At 42.8% G+C, this 26,840-nt stretch overlaps 1 protein-coding gene across 2 annotated transcripts in view; it reads right to left on the bottom strand.

Moving 5' to 3' along the window:
* NELL1 (neural EGFL like 1) overlaps positions 1-26,840 on the bottom strand; it is an 891,388-nt gene that overhangs the window by 663,768 nt on the left and 200,780 nt on the right. For both annotated transcript variants that reach the window (XM_058688463.1, XM_058688464.1), the window contains exons 10-11: positions 19,445-19,518; positions 12,989-13,088 (exon numbers count right to left, since the gene is read on the bottom strand). In XM_058688463.1, coding sequence (XP_058544446.1) covers positions 12,989-13,088; positions 19,445-19,518 — 174 coding nt within the window. The remainder of the gene's footprint in view (positions 1-12,988; positions 13,089-19,444; positions 19,519-26,840) is intronic.

Below are 26,840 nucleotides of genomic sequence, written 5' to 3'. Positions count from 1 at the left end.
AGAAGCTCACTTCTTCAAAGGAAAGGACTATGAAAGATTGGTCACCTTGTGCCCATAGCAATAGCCAACAGATTTGGCTATAAACAAACAAAAGTTTATTTGTTATAAATAAATAAATATTTATTTAGTTAATGACTAAATCCTCTCAGTTCTCCAGAAGAAGAATTCGAAGTATTTTAAAGACAAATATACCAAGGCTCAAAGATGTTAACTACCTCATCCATGGTTACATAGCTAAACGGTGATGGGTGAAATAGAGATATAAATCCAAATATGATTCTAACACCTGTCTCTCCACCCCGCCCCACAGGACTGCCCAGACGTGATTTTAATCATCAAGGGACATTCCAGGAATGATAAGAGATCAGGACTCCACCAGCCATTAGCACTTTCGAACCCACGGCACACCTCGATTTTACCAAAAGAACAAACTTTGTTTCTTTCTCCAGGTCACACATTCCTTGACAACTTGCTGCCTGGACACTCTACGTCAGAAGTAAAACAACTTGGGGCGCCTGGGTGGCGCAGTCGGTTAAGCGTCCGACTTCAGCCAGGTCACGATCTCACCGTCCATGAGTTTGAGCCCCGCGTCAGGCTCTGGGCTGATGGCTCAGAGCCTGGAGCCTGTTTCCGATTCTGTGTCTCCCTCTCTCTCTGTCCCTCCCCCGTTCATGCTCTGTGTCTCTCTGTCCCAAAAATAAATAAACGTTGAAAAAAAAAAAAAAAAGATTGTTAAAAAAAGAAGTAAAACAACTTAATCACACAACAGAACATCAGCCCTCAACAAGATACTAATCTGAGTGAGACCTACTTGGAGCTCACGTTCAAATGGTGAACATGAGCAGATCCTCAGAGGAAGGGACATAATCTGCAGAAATCAGGTTCCAACGTTTATTCAAATACCTGTTTTAGTTCCCAGCAGAGGCACCGTGCATTCATTTGACAAGTATTTACTGAGCACTTAGCAAGTGTCCAGGCACTGTGCTAGGCAATAGGCATAGAATTTAAAAAATGCTGTCAACAGCATAATGATGTTCTTAGTCATCTGACCCTCTAGCAAAAATGACCGATGCTGAGTATCGGATTAGAAGGAGATGATGTGATGGAGAACAAGGTGCTTCAAGAGCATATCACAGAGAAGGGTCATAACACAAGATCCGAAGCAATTTAAAGGCTGAGTGAAGCTGACTAAAGGATGGGAGTTCTAAACGCATGAAGCCGCATGTACCCATAACATGTTCAAGGAAATTAATGGAGTGACAGAAACCCTGAGGTCACATTTGTTTAGTTGGGAGTAATCGAAAATGTGGACTCTGCCTAGTGGCCCTGTATCTAGAACTCTGCTGTCAGCAAAAGACCATAACACCTGTCAAACAACTTGCTGTCTTTAAAGCCACTGGCCTTATCTGCATATGATAAACCCCACCTATTAAAAGGAGCCCCCACACATGCACTGCCACTCTCTAGGTCCCACTCCATACCCTTTTATAATTTTACCAAAACCATCCACCCATCCTGCTTCACCTCTGGCTTCTACAGCCAGTAACGGACAAGTACCTTTATGATCTGCTACTGTGACTTCTTCCACAATAAGGAACGAATAGGCCACCATCCTTGGGCAAGATGGTTTCTCTAACATAAAGTTGGATTCCACATAGAGCACCTTTTCCTACCCTCAATCTCCTACCACTAATATGCCCCCCAGCAGGTAGGCAAGTTGCCTCTGAAATGATGTACCGGGATGATGTAAAAATGCACTCTTAACTCAAATCCTAGAAAGCCAGTACCTCTCACATCACTGATGCCGAACCTTGGCAGTTATATAGGGGCTAAGGTATACTAAGTACAGTATATTGCATGTGCCGCATTGGTATGGAATCTCTCCACCCATGGACCAGCTAGGAGGGATATGGCCCAACTATATCTTATGACAATTGAACACGCACATGTACTCCACAACCAACACATACACCATAGAAGCCTGGGCCCTTGGGGGTGAGGACATTCCTTTCTCCTTGTCCACAATGGTTAGGCTGACAGGATGAGCCCACTAGTGACTGAGCTCTGGATCCTTACAGGTTCTGTCTTAGAGAACAATCCATTTCCTCTGCAATAGTCAACACTTAAGGGTCTATTTGTCCAAGGAAGCCTGACCTTAGTTTCAAGTCTTCTGTCTGGGACAATGTGCCCTCTTCCAGAGGCTCTGTGGGTCCCGATATACTGCAGCACTTCTGGGGCCACAGATGTCACAGACTCCAGAGACAGTACTCTTCAAATGCCCTCTGCTCCCAGCCTCAACGGTTAAACGGAGAGCCCTGTCTTTACGATCCACTTCAGCCCATGGCTGTAGGGATTTTGATCAGACTCCATCTACCAGTACACACAGCACCTGCCCCAGCTGCTAACTGCCAGTTCCTCCATTTAGGTGCTAGATGATATACTCATCAAGAGCCTCTTTTGACCTCAAATACCCTAAAGCCCTCTCTCTAAAACCATTTCAATTACAAATTCTGCTGGAGACTAGAATGACGAGGAAGACCAGGGGGGGAAATCATACGATGCCAAGAGTGTTTGGGAGGATTTAATTGAGGGCATAAAATCTTAAATAGTACAAATAATCTCAACTCATTTCAGTCCAGACCAGATGACAAGGCAAGTGAGCATGAATTAAAATTACAGATAAACACATTGGGAACAGATGTGGGCAAGAATTTTTTCCCCAACACCGAAAATCTTAAACATGCCACAAAAACCCTCCAAAGTCACTGGCAACCTTGAAGATACAATTAGAGCAAAATTATGAGGGGAATAAAACCCTGAGGTGTGTGTCAAGAATTCTGGAATGTGTCAAATGATCAGTGTCGTTTCCTGGAGCAACTGGAGGATGCACAGTCAAGGTTCGTAGCTTTTTGCCCCCCTTTAACTGAGACCACTGCCAATTCAGGGGCACTCTTTTTTCTGCTGAGGTAACATTCACACTTTTATTACTTCTTCCAGGCACAGGCATCGGTGTCACTCCGGGGCCCACTCCCCCTTCACCACCTTATGGGCTCACACTTTAAGTGGTCAGGCTCCTGCTACAGTCATTGCCTTAACGTCATGAGGAAGGTAAAGAAATTTCACACTGCCGGCACAAACTGTCCTGAAGCATCAGAGAGAAACTGCAACGGGGAACGGGGATGTTCTGGGTGGTACTGGATACCTTGGGACCTCAGCAATTGCAAAATGGCCTCTTCCTGCCAACGTCCATCACTTTGGGTCTTTTGGCAGGTATCTTCCCTAACTGTCCTATTGTCCCTTCCTTAGGGACATCCCGGGTGTACCAACAGCCATGTGGCTTTAACCACCAATTCAGCTGATTACCTTCATTTCCCTTTAAAGGGCCCAGGAATTCGTTACAGCATGTGGCATGGCCCAAGATTTATAGAGACAAAGTGCCACGCCCCTAGAGTCTGGATATCAGTTGTGTTGGTACAATGAACATCGTAAGTCAGTCAGAGCCTGTTACTCTTAACTCTACGGTCTTAGGTTTAATTCCCACAAAGAGAAAAACTCAGTGAAAATCTTCATCTCTCTCCTGGATCAGTCAGGGAGTGGGGGGCAGAGGCAAAATGTGTAACCATATAAGAAAATAGGCATGACTGGAATAAAATGAGTTTCAGAATCATGTCACCAAGTTATAACTCAAGCGAAATGGTCAGAACTCAGCAAAATGGGTTCAACATTATTTCCTATGTGAAATATACAGAGTCTATTGAATATCTGGTACTGAAAATCATTTCCTTCGAAGTCACTGACCTGACAGTGATAGAATTATTCTATGTGGTAAGAATGTATTTTCACCTACCTTATCTCCTACATTTAAAGAATTCATAAAATATAATCATTAAAACAAATGCAATTTTAAAAGTTAGAGCACTTTATGCATATCATATAGCCAGCCAACTGGGGTCAGAAAGCACAGAGCACTCTCTGTGCCTTCTCAAATTCCCAGTCTAAACCTCCTCAGGTAGGACGGCTCATCGGAGGCCTAATGAAGACAAACCTCAGAAAACTTCCATTCCCTAAACAGGCCCAAGGAAGATTGTGACTCAGATTGCTAAGGAATGATAAGCTCTCATGGGGTGATTTTCCTCAGACTAATGACCTGACATCCACAGTAAGACAGAGAGAGATGATAAATATGCTAATTGAAGGGCCTTCATGGAGGTATTGAGAGAGGCTACAGCCACTTCAGTTTCTGTAATCAATAACAGCAGGGTGGCAGAAACCATACAGCTGAAATCACACCACTGTGGTCATCCCTGAAATACGCATCTCAGGTCATCAGAGGCCCGCCTCTCTGCTCACTTACTGCCTGCCCGTCAGGAGACAATCTCAATTCACAAAGCAAATGGTACAGCCTCTCCATATGCAGGGTAAAAATTACTTTACATAGAAATTGAGTGTTTGTCACCTTTTCATTACTTTCTGTTTTAGAGAGGGGAAAGGATGGTGGGGTGGGGAGTGGTGAAGAACTGAATAATATGCCTTAGAAGAGGCCCACTGGGCTTTGCACGTCTTGTCAGAACAGAAACGAACCAACCCCTCCTCTTCTTGCAAGACACAGGAAACACAGAGGAACAGGTAAAAGACAACTATAAATCCAAGGAGAAAAATATTTCCCATGGTATTAGGAAAGACTATTATGCTACTTCTAAAGATGTTCTTGGGAAATAATTGGATTAAGAGATCTGGAATAAAATTCATGGAGAGCACAGTTTGAGACAGCAGACCTTAGAGGTCTCCTGAGTTGCCTTTTTGTCAACCAACATATAAATTTTGTGTTTTCATAATAAAGAGAATAACCCACTGCACAGGAAAATGCACCTTTTCTGATTCTCTGCTGTGCAGAGCAAGCCCCAGCGTGTGGACAGGCGAGCAGGATGTTCTGGGCTCTGCTCTACTTGGGGTCAACAGAGGTCATGGTACAGAGTAAATGGTGCTGAAAAGGGCCTTTGTCTAACATAACGTTCTCTTCACTCCAGTGTCTGAACGCTGAGGTGGGAGTCAAGAGGAGAAACCTAAGAAAATCCAGATATCCAAATGGGTCAATTCAACTCTTTCACCACCGTATCTTTCCTGAAGACGTTCTCTCATTCCTATCAAAATGCAGAGTTGTCGAAAAGCATAAATAACCCTATCTGATACAGACACAGCCGAAAGAACTATCAGCAAACAGCCCCCTCCCAACAAAGCTAGTAGTTTCCCGCCTCAGAAAGCAGCAGATAGGAGAAGGAAGAAAAGCCCCGATTTCACAAATTGGTCCTAGCTATGATCTAATCTAGGAAGTGTTACTCCTGCCTCCATTTTTCCCTCAAAGCCATGTCAGGTTTGGTAAAAGCCACCAGGTTGCAGCAATGGGGCCTTGAATGAGTCTATTTTTCAATGAGAGGTCACATCTGTCAACATCTTCACTGGTAAAGGCGTGCACGTCTTCTGGAGAAGTATTAGCAGAAGCAGGGGCACGAGGTCTATTGTAAATTGGGTCAGAGCAATGACATTCCTCGAATTTCTGTGGGATAATCAATGATTCTGCTCTAATGAAACCATAAATCAGGAAGGATTTACATAAACTGAGTCTCACTTGGCACTTCAACAAATAGCAAGTAACGGATTTTGCATTAAATTATAAGACCTACCTAACAACCCTATCCGTTACCAATAAATGCATCCCTCTGAAAATTCCAGTCAATCTTTAGGTGTTTCTAAAGTGTCCTGGCTGCAAACATGCTTATTTCCAAAAGGCAGAAAAATCAGGGCAGATTTTCTGATGGCATCATTAGCTATTCTTGGCTATCAACACACGTTTTCCTAGGAATTTTACCAAAATACAACTTTCTAAAGACCAAGCAGAGAAATCTCTGCATAAGCTGAACACTCCATGATAAAATATACAACATTTCTATAGATCAGAAGATGCTAGAGGAGAGGATCAACAAATTACAGGTTGCTACCTGTTCTTATAAATAAAATTTTATTTGAATAGCCACACCCATTTATTTATTTACCCATTGCCTCTGCTACTTTGCAAAACAGCTGAGTTGAATATTTACAACAGAAACCTTCTGGCCCACAAAGCCTAATATGTTTACTTTGTGGCCCTTTACATTAAATATGCGCCAACTCTTATGCTAGAGAAAAACAAGAAAAAAGTGAAATATAAGGTAACCAGAGCCAAATCTGCTATGCTGTAGAAGCTTCAAAGGGAGCCAAAAAGGATCAACTCCACGGGTATTTGAGAATGTGAAGAAAGATGTGTGACAGGTATAGTTTCCAAAAAATAGATAGGAGTTTAACCAGATTTGTTTTGTAAGATTTTAAACGAATTTTAGGTTCTCCTAATCCATGTAATTCTGCCAGGGCAAGACCTTTCAAAAATGAAGGGATAGAGGTTAGTTCCGGAAGATGGCGGCGTAGGAGGACGCTGGGCTCACCACGCGTCCTGCTGATCACTTAGATTCCACCTACACCTGCCTAAAGAACCCAGAAAACCGCCAGAGGATTAGCAGAAAGGAGTCTCCGGAGCCAAGCGCAGACGAGAGGCCCACAGAAGAGGGTAGGAAGGGCTGCGAGACGGTGCGCGCTCCACGGACTGGCGGGAGGGAGCCGGGGCGGAGGGGCGGCTCGCCAGCCAAGCGGGGCCCCCGAGTCTGGCTGGCAAAAGCGGAGGGGCCTGACGGACTGTGTTCCGACAGCAAGCGCGACTTAGCGTCTGGGAGGTCATAAGTGAACAGCTCTGCTCAGAAAGCGGGAAGGCTGGAGGACAAAGGGAGGGAGAGCTGCTGAGCCCCCGGACGGCAGAGCTCAGCTTGGCGGGGAACAAAGGCGCTCGCCAGCACCATCTCCCCCGCCCATCCCCCAGCCAAAATCCCAAAGAGAACCAGTTCCTGCCAGGGAACTTGCTCGCTCCGCGCAAACACCCAACTCTGTGCTTCTGCGGAGCCAAACCTCCGGCAGCGGATCTGACTCCCTCCCACTGCCACAGGGCTCCTCCTGAAGTGGATCACCTAAGGAGAAGCGAGCTAAGCCTGCCCCTCCCGCCCCCGTGCACCTTGCCTACCCACCCCAGCTAATACACCAGCTCCCCAGCACCACAAGCCTGGCAGTGTGCAAGTAGACCAGACGGGCCACACCACCCCACAGTGAATCCCGCCCCTAGGAGAGGGGAAGAGAAGGCACACACCAGTCCGACTGTGGCCCCAGCGGTGGGCTGGGGGCAGACATCAGGTCGGACTGCGGCCCCGCCCACCAACTCCAGTTAGACACCACAGCACGGGGGAAGTGCCCTGCAGGTCCTCACCACTCCAGGGACTATCCAAAATGACCAAACGGAAGAATTCCCCTCAGAAGAATCTCCAGGAAATAACAACAGCTAATGAACTGATCAAAAAGGATTTAAATAATATAACAGAAAGTGAATTTAGAATAGTAGTCATAAAATTAATCGCTGGGCTTGAAAACAGTATACAGGACAGCAGAGAATCTCTTGCCACAGAGATCAAGGGACTAAGGAACAGTCACGAGGAGCTGAAAAACGCTTTAAACGAAATGCAAAACAAAATGGAAACCACGACGGCTCGGATTGAAGAGGCAGAGGAGAGAATAGGTGAACTAGAAGATAAAGTTATGGAAAAAGAGGAAGCTGAAAGAAAGAGAGATAAAAAAATCCAGGAGTATGAGGGAAAAATTAGAGAACTAAGTGATACACTAAAAAGAAATAATATACGCATAATTGGTATCCCAGAGGAGGAAGAGAGAGGGAAAGGTGCTGAAGGGGTACTTGAAGAAATTATAGTTGAGAACTTCCCTGAACTGGGGAAGGAAAAAGGCATTGAAATCCAAGAGGCACAGAGAACTCCCTTCAGACGTAACTTGAATCGATCTTCTGCACGACATATCATAGTGAAACTGGCAAAATACAAGGATAAAGAGAAAATTCTGAAAGCAGCAAGGGATAAACGTGCCCTCACATATAAAGGGAGACCTATTAGACTTGTGACTGATCTCTCCTTTGAAACTTGGCAGGCCAGAAAGGCTTGGCACGATATCTTCAGTGTGCTAAACAGAAAAAATATGCAGCCGAGAATCCTTTATCCAGCAAGTCTGTCATTTAGAATAGAAGGAGAGATAAAGGTCTTCCCAAACAAACAAAAACTGAAGGAATTTGTCACCACGAAACCAGCCCTACAAGAGATGCTAAGGGGGATCCTGTGAGACAAAGTACCAGAGACATCACTACAAGCATAAAACATACAGACATCACAATGATTCTAAACCCGTATCTTTCTATAATAACACTGAATGTAAATGGATTAAATGCGCCAACCAAAAGACATAGGGTATCAGAATGGATAAAAAAACAAGACCCATCTATTTGCTGTCTACAAGAGACTCATTTGAGATCTGAGGACACCTTTAGATTGAGAGTGAGGGGATGGAGAACTATTTATCATGCTACTGGAAGCCAAAAGAAAGCTGGAGTAGCCATACTTCTATCAGACAAACTAGACTTTAAATTAAAGGCTGTAACAAGAGATGAAGAAGGGCATTATATAATAATTACAGGGTCTATCCATCAGGAAAAGCTAACAATTATAAATGTCTATGCGCCAAATACCGGAGCCCCCAGATATATAAAACAATTACTCATAAACAAAAGCAACCTTATTGATAAGAATGTGGTCATTGCAGGGGACTTTAACACCCCACTTACAGAAATGGATAGATCATCTAGACACACGGTCAATAAAGAAACAAGGGCCCTGAATGATACATTGGATCAGATGGACTTGACAGATATATTTAGAACTCTGCATCCCAAAGCAACAGAATATACTTTCTTCTCGAGTGCACATGGAACATTCTCCAAGATAGATCATATACTGGGTCACAAAACAGCCCTTCATAAGTTTACAAGAATTGAAATTATACCATGCATACTTTCAGACCACAATGCTATGAAGCTTGAAATCAACCACAGGAAAAAGTCTGGAAAACCTCCAAAAGCATGGAGGTTAAAGAACACCCTACTAACGAATGAGTGGGTCAACCAGGCAATTAGAGAAGAAATTAAAAAATATATGGAAACAAACGAAAATGAAAATACAACAATCCAAACGCTTTGGGACGCAGCGAAGGCAGTCCTGAGAGGGAAATATATTGCAATCCAGGCCTATCTCAAGAAACAAGAAAAATCCCAAATACAAAATCTAACAGCACACCTAAAGGAAATAGAAGCAGAACAGCAAAGACAGCCTAAACCCAGCAGAAGAAGAGAAATAATAAAGATCAGAGCAGAAATAAACAATATAGAATCTAAAAAAACTGTAGAGCAGATCAACGAAACCAAGAGTTGGTTTTTTGAAAAAATAAACGAAATTGACAAACCTCTAGCCAGGCTTCTCAAAAAGAAAAGGGAGATGACCCAAATAGATAAAATCATGAATGAAAATGGAATTATTACAACCAATCCCTCAGAGATACAAACAATTATCAGGGAATACTATGAAAAATTATATGCCAACAAATTGGACAACCTTGAAGAAATGGACAAATTCCTAAACACCCACACTCTTCCAAAACTCAATCAGGAGGAAATAGAAAGCTTGAACAGACCCATAACCAGCGAAGAAATTGAATCAGTTATCAAAAATCTCCCAACAAATAAGAGTCCAGGACCAGATGGCTTCCCAGGGGAGTTCTACCAGACGTTTAAAGCAGAGATAATACCTATCCTTCTCAAGCTATTCCAAGAAATAGAAAGGGAAGGAAAACTTCCAGACTCATTCTATGAAGCCAGTATTACTTTGATTCCTAAACCAGACAGAGACCCAGTAAAAAAAGAGAACTACAGGCCAATATCTCTGATGAATATGGATACAAAAATTCTCAATAAGATACTAGCAAATCGAATTCAACAGCATATAAAAAGAATTATTCACCATGATCAAGTGGGATTCATTCCTGGGATGCAGGGCTGGTTCAACATTCGCAAATCGATCAACGTGATACATCACATTAACAAAAAAAAAGAGAAGAACCATATGATCCTGTCAATCGATGCAGAAAAGGCCTTTGACAAAATCCAGCACCCTTTCTTAATAAAAACCCTGGAGAAAGTCGGGATAGAAGGAACATACTTAAAGATCATAAAAGCCATTTATGAAAAGCCCACAGCTAACATCATCCTCAACGGGGAAAAACTGAGAGCTTTTTCCCTGAGATCAGGAACACGACAGGGATGCCCACTCTCACCGCTGTTGTTTAATATAGTGCTGGAAGTTCTAGCATCAGCAATCAGACAACAAAAGGAAATCAAAGGCATCAAAATTGGCAAAGATGAAGTCAAGCTTTCGCTTTTTGCAGATGACATGATATTATACATGGAAAATCCGATAGACTCCACCAAAAGTCTGCTAGAACTGATACATGAATTCAGCAAAGTTGCAGGATACAAAATCAATGTACAGAAATCAGTCGCATTCTTATACACTAACAATGAAGCAACAGAAAGACAAATAAAGAAACTGATCCCATTCACAATTGCACCAAGAAGCATAAAATACCTAGGAATAAATCTAACCAAAGATGTAAAAGATCTGTATGCTGAAAACTATAGAAAGCTTATGCAGGTAATTGAAGAAGATATAAAGAAATGGAAAGACATTCCCTGCTCATGGATTGGAAGAATAAATATTGGCAAAATGTCAATACTACCCAAAGCTATCTACACATTCAATGCAATCCCAATCAAAATTGCACCAGCATTCTTCTCGAAACTAGAACAAGCAATCCTAAAATTCATATGGAACCACAAAAGGCCCCGAATAGCCAAAGTAATTTTGAAGAAGAAGACCAAAGCAGGAGGCATCACAATCCCAGACTTTAGCCTCTACTACAAAGCTGTCATCATCAAGACAGCATGGTATTGGCATAAAAACAGACACATAGACCAATGGAATAGAATAGAAACCCCAGAACTAGACCCACAAACGTATGGCCAACTCATTTTTGACAAAGCAGGAAAGAACATCCAATGGAAAAAAGACAGTCTCTTTAACAAATGGTGCTGGGAGAACTGGACAGCAACATGCAGAAGGTTGAAACTAGACCACTTTCTCACACCATTCACAAAAATAAACTCAAAATGGATAAAGGTCCTGAATGTGAGACAGGAAACCATCAAAACCTTAGAGGAGAAAGCAGGAAAAGACCTCTCTGACCTCAGCCGTAGCAATCTCTTACTCGGCACATCCCCAAAGGCAAGGGAATTAAAAGCAAAAGTGAATTACTGGGACCTTATGAAGATAAAAAGCTTCTGCACAGCAAAGGAAACAACCAACAAAACTAAAAGGCAACCAACGGAATGGGAAAAGATATTTGCAAATGACATATCGGACAAAGGGCTAGTATCCAAAATCTACAAAGAGCTCATCAAACTCCACACCCGAAAAACAAATAACCCAGTGAAGAAATGGGCAGAAAACATGAATACACACTTCTCTAAAGAAGACATCCGGATGGCCAACAGGCACATGAAAAGATGTTCAACGTTGCTCCTTATCAGGGAAATACAAATCAAAACCACACTCAGATATCACCTCACGCCAGTCAGAGTGGCCAAAATGAAGAAATCAGGAGACTATAGATGCTGGAGAGGATGTGGAGAAACGGGAACCCTCTTGCACTGTTGGTGGGAATGCAAATTGGTGCAGCCGCTCTGGAAAGCAGTGTGGAGGTTCCTCAGAAAATTAAAAATAGACCTACCCTATGACCCAGCAATAGCACTGCTAGGAATTTACCCAAGGGAAACAGGAGTACTGATGCATAGGGGCACTTGTACCCCAATGTTTATAGCAGCACTCTCAACAATAGCCAAATTATGGAAAGAGCCTAAATGTCCATCAATTGATGAATGGATAAAGAAATTGTGGTTTATATACACAATGGAATACTACGTGGCAATGAGAAAAAATGAAATATGGCCTTTTGTAGCAACGTGGATGGAACTGGAGAGTGTGATGCTAAGTGAAATAAGCCATACAGAGAAAGACAGATACCATATGGTTTCACTCTTATGTGGATCCTGAGAAACGTAACAGAAACCCATGGGGGAGGGGAAGGAAAAAAAAAAAAAAAAGAGGTTAGAGTGGGAGAGAGCCAAAGCGTAAGAGACTGTTAAAAACTGAGAACAAACTGAGGGTTGATGGGAGGTGGGAGGGAGGGCAGGGTGGGTGATGGGTATTGAGGAGGGCACCTTTTGGGATGAGCACTGAGTGTTGTATGGAAACCAATTTGACAGTAAATTTCATATATTAAAAAATAAAATAAAATAAAAAAAAAATGAAGGGATAGCTGATCCACAAGTTGAAGAGGACAAATTTTGGGAAAGGAGAAAATTCCAGGAAAAGGAAGCAAAACAATTTCTGCTCCAGAATGAATTAGCAATTAGGTGTTACTTAGCTAAAGCTTTTTTCCTTGCAAGAAAGTAAAAAAGTTGCATATAATCCTATAAATAAGGATCCACTAGAAGTCCCTGTCTGCTAGATACAGGAATTGGTCCATGGGAAAGGCTCAACAGTCTGCTTACCAATGCCACTCATGAGAAAATGTAATAATGATAATGGTTATAATAACCATTATTGCAAGAACTATCATTCTTTTTATAGGAACTGTCACTTATGGAGCATTTATCACATGCTAAGCATGATACTAGGTACTTATGCATTTTTGCATTTAACCCTCCCAGCAGTCCTGTGAAACAGACTATTATTACCCTCAGGTTTAGAACTGCTCAGACTATGGCTGAGAAAGGTAAATAGGATACGCAAGTTTCCAAATAGCAGAGCAGAGTTTTGCACCCATGTTACGATCTTCACATTATTCATTAAGCCCTCATGCCCCCCACCCTCATCCCAAGCACCACTCCACCGCCAAGCCCACTTACCTCGACAGACACTGCAGCACTGATTCTCTGGGAGAATGTGGTCCTTTTCTGAGCAGTTCAAAGGAGGGCATGCATCTGTGATTTTTACTAAAACTCCACCCTGGAAGCCAAATAATCAGGAAACAAAAAAACATTCACATTTCTTAGTTGATGACACAGACATAAAATGCTCATTGTTAACAGCCTGCAGTGATAACAAGTTTCAATAAGTAATAGTACTTCTAGGAATTCCACAATAATGACAAAGTCGCAAATAGAACTTCCAGGATGACACTCCTGGAAGAGAAGGCACATTTCTTTTTCTAGGTCTACACAGCCTCAACTTCAACAAATAAGTTTTGAGTATCTTCTATGTAGCAGAAGGTCACTCTACAGTGGTATTGCTGGAAGTTCACAATGGGCTGCTGAATGGGGGAGCCTTACTTTGTATGGTTTGCTGATTTCTGTGATATGAATACCGCGATGACGACCAATTTTGAATTAACAACATAGTATCACTGACCGGAGTCGGGAAGTTATGAACAATGAGCTCTCATAGGCTGCTATGAGGTAGTTTCAGTGCTCCTGGATCACACAAACCATTAACGCAAAGATAATTTAAGACCTCTTCCTTGCCCTTGAGGAGTTCCTAGTCTGAATACAGGAAGGAGGGGGGCAAAAAAACCCCAAAACAAAACAAAAAAACTCTCTTAACTATTATGCAGTACAGTAAGTCCTAAAAACGGTATGATGATGTGTCATGGGAGAATGCTACTGCTCAAGTGGGAAGAAATTATAAGGAAGATGCCAAAGATGAATAAAGAAATGGGGAAGAGGAGACTTTCCTGGCAGAGGAAATAGACAAGAGCCAAGGTATCTAAGTACGAATGAACTGAATGGAGAGTTGGAGGAGTATTGGATTTCTCCCTATATGTAAGTAAAATCACTTACAATAGATTTTTAAATATTCACCTGATGAATCTTTAAGACCTCATTTCACCAAAGTTTGTCTTTGGTGGCATTACTAGCATCTGTATTTAGTTGTACTGTGAACTCTAAATATTAGTCCATTAATTACTATAAAAAAGGGTTTGAGAGTCTTTTATTTTATCTAAAATGTTTAGCTTTTCTCTCCTCTTCCTAAGAGGCTATTTAAGTCAACTAAGAAGCCAGCTTGAGAAAAGGAGTCTCACTTAAGACCAAAAGGTACTTCTCAAAATAAATGAGGGAATGGGATGGAGCTGGCTAGCCAGGAGAGATGGGGGTGATACAGAGGTTTCCATTTCTGAGACACTAGCATTCCAGTGACCCCACGGTCCACTGGTTTCGCAGGAAACCATTTCATCAAGCACATCTACTCCTAACTATATAGGAACCTAAACAAAACTCTAAACATCAAATATAAATTTAATTTCTAAACGACTCATCCACCATTTGGAAAATTTGCACCATGGTTTCCTCTCCTGTCTCATGATTTTCAGCCCCAACAGTCCTGCTTCCAATGTTCCTTGCAGTATCTTCTTTTTGTCCTCCTTGCCATTCATTTTTTTTTTTTTATCTGTCCCAAGATATCCAGATCTCTTGCTTTTCTCCCATCTTAAAACGGGACTTAAGATGTGAGAATACAGCCTGGTACCTGTGCACCTTCACTCTCCATCACAGCTATGTTCCATTCTCATCCAGGCCATACTGGGGGGGGGGGCACCTAACCTTGAGAGTGGGCACTGGTCCTAGGCCAGGGTGCCTACCAGCTGTGCCTTAATTTCTGCAACAGGGAACTGAAGCAATAGACATTAATAACTTTATGATCAGCAGCATAAGCTTTCATGCACAGGAAAGCAAAATGCTTACTTACTGTTAATGCCTCTACAATATCTTTCAATACCAATGTATTTATTATCTACTGGCTCCTTGCAAAAACAGGAGTGACAGAAACTGCTGAATCCCCTTTATGAATTCTGTGTGCCCAACCCCCACCATCTGAATGCTTTTCTGCTAATGGCTCATCCTTGCCACCCTCAGATAGTATTCTGGGCATTGGCACCACTTTGCCACACAGAGAGCAGACAGAGTTACCCACAAATTGTACATCCCCACCGCCACAGCCCAAAGCCAGGGAATGACAGGCATGGGAGGCTCTTTACCTCAAGGGGACACAATAGTTGGGGTCCAATTAGTACTCCAGCACCCCTCCTGGAACCAGGGTATTTGAGGCCTTTCAGCCCAAATCCCACCCTCGCTCAGTTCCTTGCCTTACCCCATTCTGCATCCTCCACACCCTTACTGGTTGCTTCTGAGAGCCCTACCTTGTTCTGAAATCCTTAGTTCAGGGTCTGCTTTTAGCGGAACTCAAATTGAGACAATAAGATAAGTTTCATTCTTGCTGTCAAAAAGGCAACTGTTAAAAAACAATTATGTCTAGATGGTGACATCCTGGGGCGATTTCCTTTTTCATCCTTGTAATTTTCCTCTATGTTCAAAATTTTTTATCTAGAGTGTATATTTGCTTTTGTAAAAAAAAAATAATAATAATAATAATACTTAAAATGCCATGAAGACTTTTTTAATATAATCACTCACAAAAGTTGGGTTTTTTTTTTTTTTATGAAAAGGGCTTGCCTTGGCTGATTAAATCAGACAATTCTAATCAACCTTTAACGTATTTAATGAGCAAGATCGTAATTTGAAATGTTTAAATAGAGACAAACCCCGTTGCATGATCTTGAAATAGTACGAACTGTGATTACAGTACTGAAAGTGCCACCACATCCATTAGTCCAGCCACATAATTAGGCACAAAACCTTTTTTAACTTTATTTTTAAAACTATTTCTAGTGAGAAGTATCTGATAATTAACATTTTAAACCCTCCTGATTATGGTATGTTATTTTATGACCCCTAGAACTCTGTGTTGGTAGAAAAATACAATGCCTCCATTCTTTCTCATTTAGAGTGACACTCTCTAGGTCATCGGTCAAATATAAACACTTTCAAGTTCTTTACTAATCACTGTGTTTCAGCCTGAATTTCTAATAACAACTCACACCGTTAAGTCAAAAATTGTTGCTGGCCTGAAGAATTGTTGCGGGGCAGCAATAATTGGACAAAGTAAGCAAGACTACTAGAAGAGCTTATTCATCTTTAAAAAAAAAAAAAAAAGTATGTTAACTTCTGAAAACACTTGGTGAAAATATTTGAAACAAGAGTTTGTTTCTTATCTAATTGGTGTTGCTAAGGTTTTAAAATGATCCTAGGAAAATGAAAATGAAAGGATCTCTAGGCAGCATTTTGTCAAATGGGGATCTGCACTTGAACCACAGAAGACCAAGAATTAATTACTTGCTCAGTTCTCCCAAGGACAGTACTTATACAGTACCAGTATAGACGCCTAGGAGAGACGTTAACTCTTTACATGCAACAGGTACCATTGGGCATCAGGGTTTAAATCTTAAGAAAGGCTGCCTGGGAGGGACTCAAAGCCTTGGCATCCTATGCCCATCACCTCCTCTACCTGCTGACAGCATCCATTAAATGTGTCCCAAGGCTGTTCTATGGCCAGTTATAAATACTACCCCATTCATCAAGAGAATCAATGAGCCATAGCCTCACCAACCTGGTATTCTCAGACAGACTAAAGAGTGATCATTCAATGCTTCTGGATCTAGCTTCTAAAACTCAGAAATGAGAATTATTTCCAAATAAGTCTAACACCATCAGAAGTGGCAGTAGAGAGGCTGAGAAAGGAACCTGTAAAGCCAGACCACACAGGTTTAAATCCAAGCTAGCTCACTGACTACCTATGTGACTGATCTTCTGTGCCTCAATTTTCTCATCTGTGAAATGGGAATAATCATAGCACCTACCTAGCAGGGTAATTATGAGTTTTATAGAAGATAGTATGTTTAAAATGCTTTAAAAGAAGTGTCTAAAAAATACTAAATGCTCAAGAAATATAGTTGTCAATGACCCTTTTCCATACACAAAGGAAACATTTAATAAATAACTATAAAAAGAAATTAATGACTTTTTAAAAGATGAAATTACTCACGTGCACATATATACACACACATACCACACGTGCAAAGGGAATAACCTGTCTGCCCCAACTTTTACAAACGGTAAAAATCTAAGCAAACAAAAGCAGTAAAAGACGAACCCAAGCAGGCAGAGCATCTACAATGTGCTATTAGCAGTGCTAAGTGCTATTCCAATAAGCTGGCATTTCAATCCAGGCCCACAGCTTCCAGAGGTCTCCAAAGTTCTCTGCCTTGATCCTCTGACAAAATCGAGTCATAATTGGGACCCTTGCCAGAGTCACCTACTGTTTCTATATAAGAGATAAAGGGCATTGCTACCTCTAAGTGGCAACATAAAAAACAGATACGGGCGGGGGCGTGGGGGCTGGGGAGTGCCTGGGTGGCTCAGTTGGTTAAGTGTCCGACTTCAGCTCAGGTCATGATCTCACGGTCCAGTCCATGGGTTCGAGCCTTGCATTAGGCTCTATGCTGACAGCTCAGAGCCTGGAGCCTGCTTTGGATTCTGTGTCTCCTTCTCTCTGCTCCTCTCCCACTCGCACTCTGTCTGCCTCTCTCTCTCTCTCAAAAATAAATATTTCTTTAAAAATTAAAAAACAAACAAACTGGGATCATCAGCAGAGTGGGCGAAATTGCTTTTAATCATCCCAGCTGCCTCTAAAAAAAAGGTTTTAGAATCCAAATCATTTTCTCTCTCCTAGAAGTGAAACAATCAAGGCTTCTGGGTGGTTCAGGTGGTTGGGCATCTGACTCTTGATTTCAGCTCAGGTCATGATCCCAGGGTCATGGGATTGAGGCCATGTTGGGGTCCACAGTGAGTATGGAACCTGCTTGAGATTCTCTCTCCCTCTAGCTCTCTCTGCCCCTCTCCTGCTCATGCACGCTCTCTCAAAAAGAAAAAAAAAAAAAAAGTTAAACAATTTACAGAGCAAAGGACCTCTATCAATCTTAGATTCAGAGAGGACATGTATGGTCATGTGGTATAAGAGGAGCTCACATTTACTGAGAACCTACTTTGTGCCAAACACTCTACCAAGTACTTCACGTGCTTTATCTCATTTAATCCACCCAACATCCTATGTGGTAATGTGCCAGCCTCAGGTTGGAGAAAACCCCACCGGCTCCCCCATGCCCAGGTCTGGTAGCTTGCCTTGCTGATTGACAGATCACAGAACCCTAGCTGCCACACCATCCCTGCCTCTGCTGCAGACTACGGAGCCTCGGTGCACAGCATCTACCGTTGCACAAAGACCACCACACCTACGTGCCCACCAGACTGTTTGGAGACACAGATCTCTGGCATTCCCAGTGCAGCCAAGAAAGTGGGAATGGGAAATATACAATAGGAAAGTCTGAGGGTGTTAACCCCTGGGGTAGAGTCTAGTCCCGGAGAGACAGAAAAGAGCCTTTCGTCCACCCACCTCCAACCAAGGCTCCCATAGAGAAATGTATTCAAGCTCCTTGAGAGCTTCTCCAGGTCTCTAAATGCCTCATTCTCCTCGATCTTTATAAAAGAGATTCCTTTCTTCTCCCCAGGGCTGTGATGAGGAGCACATGAACTAATGTAGTAGCAAGCACTCGTAAAGATGGCTATTCTGTGATGCAGTGGTTCCACTCAGCCTCTCTGGAGATGCCCCACAACCCCAGCTGTGCCTCCTCAGTGGAAGGTGGCTGCTCTGTAATGTACCACCTTGTATTTGTGCACCCTCCTTCCCTCCGTCTCTCACTCTTACATTCCTAGGACGGCTCCCACACTTTGTTCAAATATCACCTCCACAGAAAGGCCTTCTCAGACCACCCACACCTACCCAAAAGCTCTCTATCGTCTCAGCATGATTTGGCATTACATCATACGCTTATTTAGTTCCTTATTATCGGTCTCTCTTACTAGACTGCAAGTTCTAGAAAAACAGGGACTTTGTTGTGTTTACCATTATATACCCAGAATTTGTTACCATGCTAGTATGCAGCAGCTGAGCACGGGAGGTTAGCTGACTGACTACTGAAGATCTATGCTTCTACACATCTTATTTCAAGAAAGAGACAGACGAGGGCAGGCAGGAGACCGGCACTTTCTCACAATATGTAAGACACTTGTGAGCAGAGATGGCACCATCCAGAGTTGGCATCACAAACCGATTTCCCCAAAATCAACTCAAAACCCTTTCCCAGGGCCACCTGCCAACCTCACTGACTTATGGTAGTTGTTGGCTACCTTTGCCTTCTCACATCCTTCAGTACTTTTTCCCAAGGCTCTATGTTCCACAGCTGATGACCACCCAGCCACACAATGACAGTGGATGGGACCTTCCCATCCCGTACAGCAGACCACCACTCAGACACCCACTCAGGCCAACATGTTCCACTCCAGATCCCTAACTAAGCCCATCTATCTATATGTTAATTCCCCCCAAGGGATGGGGAACGTAAGATTGAAACTTACTCTGCATTCACGGCAGCTCTTGGTTAAAATCCGCTGGCCTTCTGCAAGGACTTTTCCTCCATAGATACATTTTGCTGTAACAAAAACAGAAAAATGGGTCAGTCAGGCTATGCAACAAATTGACCTCCATGGAGCCATCCAACTTCAACAGATTCCACAGATTCTCTGATTCTAAACAACAGGAAACTGTTCCCATAAGTCATGGGAAGAGTGTAAGGACAACTACTGAGTTCCCATCAAATGGTCATCTTCATTACATTTGCCATGAGCCCATCAAACTCAGGATATACAACTATTTCAACGTCAGATCTGTCAAAGGAACTACAAAATGAAGTGATGTGGATAGAAGTCAAAACAAGGAAGAAGTGGTTGTCACATCACCATGGAGGATAATAGCAGTAGCTTTAATTCATACACTCCAGACATAAACAACTGGGTAAAAGGAGACTCATGTGCCATTCATCAGAACCTAAGCCGCCAGGCAGAAGGACACCATTTTTTTTTTCCTTGTCATCATGGGAAATGCGTGTCCTCACATTCTATGTTCCTATGAAGTTCAGAAACTATTGAGAAATACAAGCCAAACCAGTAAAGTACTTATCAATGCACTAGAGAGACTGCCTTTGGGAAGGTGAGCTCTATAGGTCACTAGGAAGGGCACGGAATAGACAGGCTCTGTAGCAAAGTTAAAAGCATAAATAGAACTCCCACCATTCAATTTAGATTCCCCTGAGACTCAGTCCTCAACTCAACTTGCTGAGCCAACTTTAAGCCAGTGCAGAATATGTTAATTTGATCTGACCCTAATGTGTCTCCACCCAGTTCTCCAGCCACATCAAACTTTCCAGGAACAGGAAAGCAAAGGCCTGATGACTCCCTCTCCTGCACAGAGGAGGATCCTTCTACCCTAGTCCTCAGGAGAGGCAGAAGTGAAAACATGCAATCTAAGATGTCTCTACTACTCACTGTCTTACAAAAACCACCTTACCTCTCAGAGCCTCCATTTCTGCATCTGTTAAAAACAGGTTAATTAAATTTGGTAGCTTCTTAGTTCTACAATCCTCCAACTCTCATGGAATGTTCAAGTATATACATACCTTCACAATCAACTTGTCTAACTCCCTCTTGTTAGCCACAGAAAGAGGAAAGCCCAGAGATTTGGTTATACTTATCATCATGATCCTGTAGTGGATATTGTGACATGCTACCCAGATCCCCCTCGATGGCCAAAGGACTCATTCCTGCAGCTGCTGGGACAACTGATGACCAACAGCTCAACTGAATAATGATCCAGGACTTGCCCTTGGTTGAAAGGAGCCACTTTATCCAAGCTCAAATGTTCTTTCTAGGGCAGCCCACATACAATGAGTGGTTGATGAATGTAGGACAAAGTTCTGGCCCCTGGCCCCAACTAGGAATCTCTCTGAAAGGTCATTCCAGCTCCAGAACTCCCTGTAGGAATGACTGAAGTGTTTATTGTAACTGCATTACAGTGCAACCCCTTCATCTGGTCAATTCTGCTTCCTTCACTATCCCACTCCTACCCCCGAACCGATCCTGACAAAAGTTCCTAATAAAGGACACGCAAATCTCCATTTCAGAGTCTGCTTCCTGTTGGAACCAGACCTACAACCAGCCACACCAAACTTGAATCTGTTCTAGCCTAATATGTCCTTTCTGTGAATGGCACCATTATCTACCCCAGCACTTACACCCCACCCTCTGGGGTCTTTCTATCCTCTCTTAATTGCAAATATGAGGCCATGCTTTAAAAATCACTATGGGTCACGAAATACCCTCAGAATGTAGTCCAAATTCCTTAATTCAGCAAACAAAGCCGTTCATGTAGCTTTTCCTTACTTCTCAACCTTCACAGCTCCACAGCTCACCAATTTCTCTGCATTTACTCACCCTCCCAAACATTCAACCTCCACATATACCCCAGCCACGCTTTCCTTTGCTTCTACACATACTATTCTCCAGGAATAGGCAGCCTCATCCACCTTCCCCTGAAAACCCCCACCCTCTACACCCATCAGTTGCAATGTAGGCCTGACATCCAGCACGAAGCTGTTCTTGATTTCCAGCACTGGTGAACTGCCTTCACTTCGCCCTTGCATTGTACTTTGGACCTAGCTCCAACATAGCACACCTCACATTTTCTCTCAGTTGCCCAATTCATTATACACATCTCCTGCTAGCTAAAACCTCCATGATGGCCTAGGTCTATTTCATCATTTTATCTCCAGCCCCAAGCTCAGTGCCTCTCTGGGCTTACTGTTAATAACAACAAATAATTTTAGAATTAATGTGCCTATAATTGGTAGCAAAAACCAGTCAAAATTTCTGATTCCCAAATAAGAATTCTTTCTGCTATTCAATGCCCTTTCAAACATTAAAAGCAAATACAAAAGTTCTGCTTTTGTTCCAGAACAAACACAAAAAATAGAGAGTTTTCTAAATCAACCTCTCCTCCCTTCCTTCCAAAAGAAAACATTATTGGGTAACTGGGTGGCTCAGTCAGTTAAACATCCAACTTCTATTCAGGTCATGATCTTGCTGTCTGAGTATGAGCCCCGCGTCGGGCTCTGTGCTGACAGCTCAGAGCCTGGAGCCTGCTTTGGATTCTGTGTCTTCCTCTTGGGTTCTGTATCTCCCTCTCTCTCCGCCCGTCCCCAGCTCTCTCTCTCACTCTCTCAAAAGTAAACAAACGTTAATTTAAAAAGAAAAAGTTCTCCACAACCACCTTTTGTGCCTCAATTTTCTTGACCGTGACTCACTGGTCCCAGTGATGATGTGGATTCCCCAATATACCTGCATGGGGAGACCGGACATCCACCAAGCGCCTGGAATTCCTGTCCAGGAAACCCCCACACTCCCAGATGCAGCTGCTGCCAGCCTGGCAACATGACTTATTTCAGAGTGACAGTTCTGCTAAATGCACTGCTGTCACATCTGCCATCTGCTTCTCGGCCCAGGCTCGGAAGCCAAGAAATCTTCCTCATTTTGCCCCTTGTCACCCACACATTTGCTCTTTAAGAAATCTGCCTGATTCCTCTCCGCTGGCAGGAGTTCTGGGGAGGAGTCTGTCTGGAGATAGGAACATCTTACTGTTTACACTCATGCCACACACAGGGATATATCCATCTCTCAAATTCACCAGCGCCCCGTATAAAAATTAATGTCCACTAAACTTTATGTCCTCATGCAGCAGGGTGCTTTGAGGGCTATGAGCGACATGGACACGATGCCGCGTGCCTCGGCCATTTGCAGCTCTGGCACTGGCGCGGGACGCGTTTATGATTCCAGCGTCAACTGTCGACAAAATTATCTTAGGACAGCTTTCGGGATCACCACTCGAGGTCACAAGAATATCTGCTTTCTAACACTCACCCCCATTTCTCCCACAGTACCCCTCCTTCTCTGCCACTGCCCTCCATACACCTAACATCAATCCTCATTATCTAACCTCTTGATCTACAGCCAAAGGGCTTATTTTTGATGTCTGAGGAAATTCAAGCAGAAGGTGAGTCAGGCTCCGGTGCCTTTGGCTGGGGCATTTGGGAGTCCGTTCCAACAGCTTTTGGTATGAGTAGAAATGTAAATGGATACCTGAAGTCCTTCATATCACACCGGGGACATGCAAACTAGGATATTTCACAGTGTATGACCATGAAATTGAAACCTGGCACCGACGCACACACTTCTCTGTGATGGCAGAAACAAATGTACTGGGGACTTAGAGAAATAGTTATTCAATTGTATCTTTTTGTGCCAGCAGATGCTGGGCCCTTCAAATTTGAACCTCGTTTCTCCAGTGCAGTGATTGGATGCTTTTGCCATTTGGGTGCACACTGAATAAACAATGCACAGGTGGGACTCGGCCCCCATGTCCGATATGGAATTAGGCTGCTCTATCTTTATTTACGTACTTGTACCCTACACACACTCCAACCGTCCCTTGGCAATCAGTGGGTTCGAATATCAACATCGGCACTCTGTACTGCACCTTAAAGGAGACTGGCAGATCAGAATGGCTGAATACCCAAGAATCCTTCCTGCCCCAGGGGGTTCATTCACAGACCTGGCTTCAGATACCACCTCTCTGAGCAAGATGCCCACATCACACTGGTTGTCCCTCAAGCATCTCCGACTCACACATGCCAAACAGAATGTATCACTTCCTGAGCTACTTCCACCTGTTTTAGTTCTGTTAATCACACTATGAGTCTCGCACAGGCTCTTGTTCAAAACCTGGCAACTTCCCCCTTACAGACACTCTGTCCCTGATTCATCGCTCTCAAATACATATATATATATGTATACATATACACACATATATACATATATATATATACACACATATATATATACAAATATATATATACACATACATACATATATATGTATGTGTATATGTGTGTGTGTGTGTGTGTATATATATATATACATATACATATATATATACATATACATATATATATATACATATACATATATATATATATAATGGAATACCTACTGTGTGCCTGGTCTTTTGGCCATCACTCACATTCATCAAAATCGCTTTGATTATGCCACAACCTTGCCTTCAAATCTTGCTTTTGACTACAAAAACCAATGCAATGTTTGCTTCCTTGAGTTTGCACACGGGATTCTCTTTGTTAGGTGTGTTCTCACCCATCTTGTCTACACAGCAAACTCCTATCTGATAACACCCTCTTCAGCTGTTACTTACCCTGTGAAGCTTTTCTAATGCACACACATTTCTAATGGAGTCAATCCCTCCCCTCTCTATGCTACCTCTGCTTCTTGCACAGTGTGTGTGTTACACAATACTCTGTCATAATGACATGATACATTTCCCTGGACAGCGGTGGAGAGGAGAGGAGTTCAGAGTTTCAATCAGCTCTGGAGCCAGAGATCACGTGTTACTTTGTCTCCACCAAGGCTGAGAGACCTTGGATAAGTTACTTCTCTGTGCCTCAACTTCTCATCTATAAAATGGGGACAATAGTAGGGACTGTGACTTTGGGTCATTAGAAGGGCTCAACACAGTGTTTGACATGGAACAAATGATCCCCATATGGGGGGTTGCTCCCGGAGGTAAGGACAGTATTGGGAGGGAACCTCGGTAAGAATGAATGCATGAATTCAATGGAATACAATTGTCCTCACCAATCCTCAACCCACCCTTGCAACTTTATTCTACTTGTCACTTACGGAAACCCTGTTACCAAACAGACTCCCTCTCCGTCATCCTTCCTCTCTCCCATAGGATACTTCTCCAATCCATCTACCAAAAGAACACCTTACAGGACACCACTGTTTGGAGACTGACTTGGTAGGTCAGAGTGGGGCCCCAGGAATGAGCTCCTGCACATCCACAACCAAGGAATGTACAAGGCTCTCCTGAGTCTTTCCTGATGCCTCCAAAAGAGAGAGAAGAACAGGGTACCATCAGGACCCAAAACCTCCACTACGAAAGCTACCTTGCTCTTGAAGACAGAAAGAGTGTTTTGGCCTTTTGATCAAAACAGAAGGACAAAGCACTTTTCTCAAGCAATGAACTGAGACCCTATTTCCAAACAGACACCCCCATCGGTAAGCACTGCAGCTCCTGAGGCCATGACAGCTACATGAACACTTAATAAGTCAGCTGCCAAAACAATTTGCTTTTACATATTCAATCCCCTTTTATTTCAGCCAGATCCTCACCTTTCCTCAGAGTTTCCAGAATCCTGCTCCACCCAAACCCAGAGAGTAGGTTAGGAAATTTTATCTGAAAGGGACAACCTAAGTAAATATTCTCCATCCTTTTTCTGATATGCAGGTATTGGAAACTTCTAGAAATTCTGTTGACTAGTGTTGGCACTCTGCTTGATCAGTCCTCGTTCTCCTCTCCTCCACCCTACTGCTCAGCCCACCAACTGTCATCAGCTAGAAGCCTAAAAAGGTTTAGCTTGGTTCCCCTTCCTCCAGGGAGCACCCCGGGCCTATTTCTGATGGCCCCTGAGCCCCCTCAGCACTGTCCCACAAGCCATCATTCTGTGTTCTAACAGTGCCCTAGCCACACGCCTAACAGGACTACACTGAGAATTCTAGATACTCTAAGTCACCTAATCTGAAAGTGAGCCCTCTGAGGCAGAGAGGGCTCCTTCACCACTGCTCCAGGCACTGGCCCTCGGGAACTGCCCAATGTGTATTTCAATTAAAAACTATGAAGAAATGGGGCGCCTGGGTGGCTCAGTTGGTTAAACATCCAACTTTGGCTCAGGTCATGATCTCCCGTTCCAGGAGTTCGAGCCCCACGTCAGGCTCTGAGCTAACAGCTCAGAGCCTGGAGCCTGTTGCAGATTCTGTGTCTCCCTCTCTCTCTCTCTGCCCCTCTCCCTCCCTCCCTCTCTCTCTCTCTCAAAAATAAACATTAAAAAATAAAAAATAAAAAACTATGAAGGAATGAAAACCCTCTATGCCAGAGGTTCTTAACCTTTTAATTACCAGAGGTGCTGTGTATCATTTTTGTTTTTTTCATTTTGTTTTTTTTTAAACTAGTGTTCATGATTTGTATTGCCATTTTGTTAAACTACAATCAAACTGCCAATCATAGCTGCTGAAAAAATTAGTACTACCTAGCTAAATTGCTATGAATTCCAAAGGAAAGGATTGTTTTGTTTTAGTTAGCCTGATGTTTTAGTTAGCCTGCCTATCAGCATGTTGGTAAAGTTGGGTAACTTTCTAAAGTATTTTTCAAAGTTTAAAAACTCTCAAATTAATTGGAATCACGAAAAGAGACTACCTTCCCCACACACGCTTCTACTGAGGGGATAATGTGGGGCCCACTGATTCCACTCTGGAGACCTGCATGTTAATATACAATACAAAAATATGTTTTCTATACAAAACACATTTCTGAAGAGTAATTGATAATAGTGAAAAGTGGGAAATCTAGATATCCAATGATTGGGGAATGGTTAAACAAGTCATGCAAGCAACAGCCCAACGTTGGAATGACATGAAGCTAATTAAAATGAAGTTTATAGAGTGTTCTTTAAAGCACAGGGATACCCTTAAGTGATAATAGTAAGTCAACGAAGTGGGATAAAAATTATCTGCACAGTAAGATCTCAACCACACATAAGATGGGATGAAAAAAATGAAATTCACTGAAATTTCAAGAATGACTATTTCCAAATGGTGGTATCGTGAGATTTCTCCATCATCTTTACTCTTCTCTGTGATTTCAAATGTTACACAATAAATACATTGCTTTTATAATTAGAAAATCAAAAGGTTAAAACACCAAACAGCCGAAGGACTCATCTACTCCCATGTCCAACCACTTCCACGAGACTGTATTCACAGATCTATCCAAAAAACTCAAAATAATAGACTA

This window comes from Neofelis nebulosa, chromosome 10 (assembly GCF_028018385.1).
Source record: "Neofelis nebulosa isolate mNeoNeb1 chromosome 10, mNeoNeb1.pri, whole genome shotgun sequence".
Lineage (NCBI taxonomy): Eukaryota > Metazoa > Chordata > Mammalia > Carnivora > Felidae > Neofelis > Neofelis nebulosa.
The sequence above is the reverse complement of the archived record's forward strand: the minus strand, read 5'-3'. Positions and strand labels throughout refer to the sequence as shown.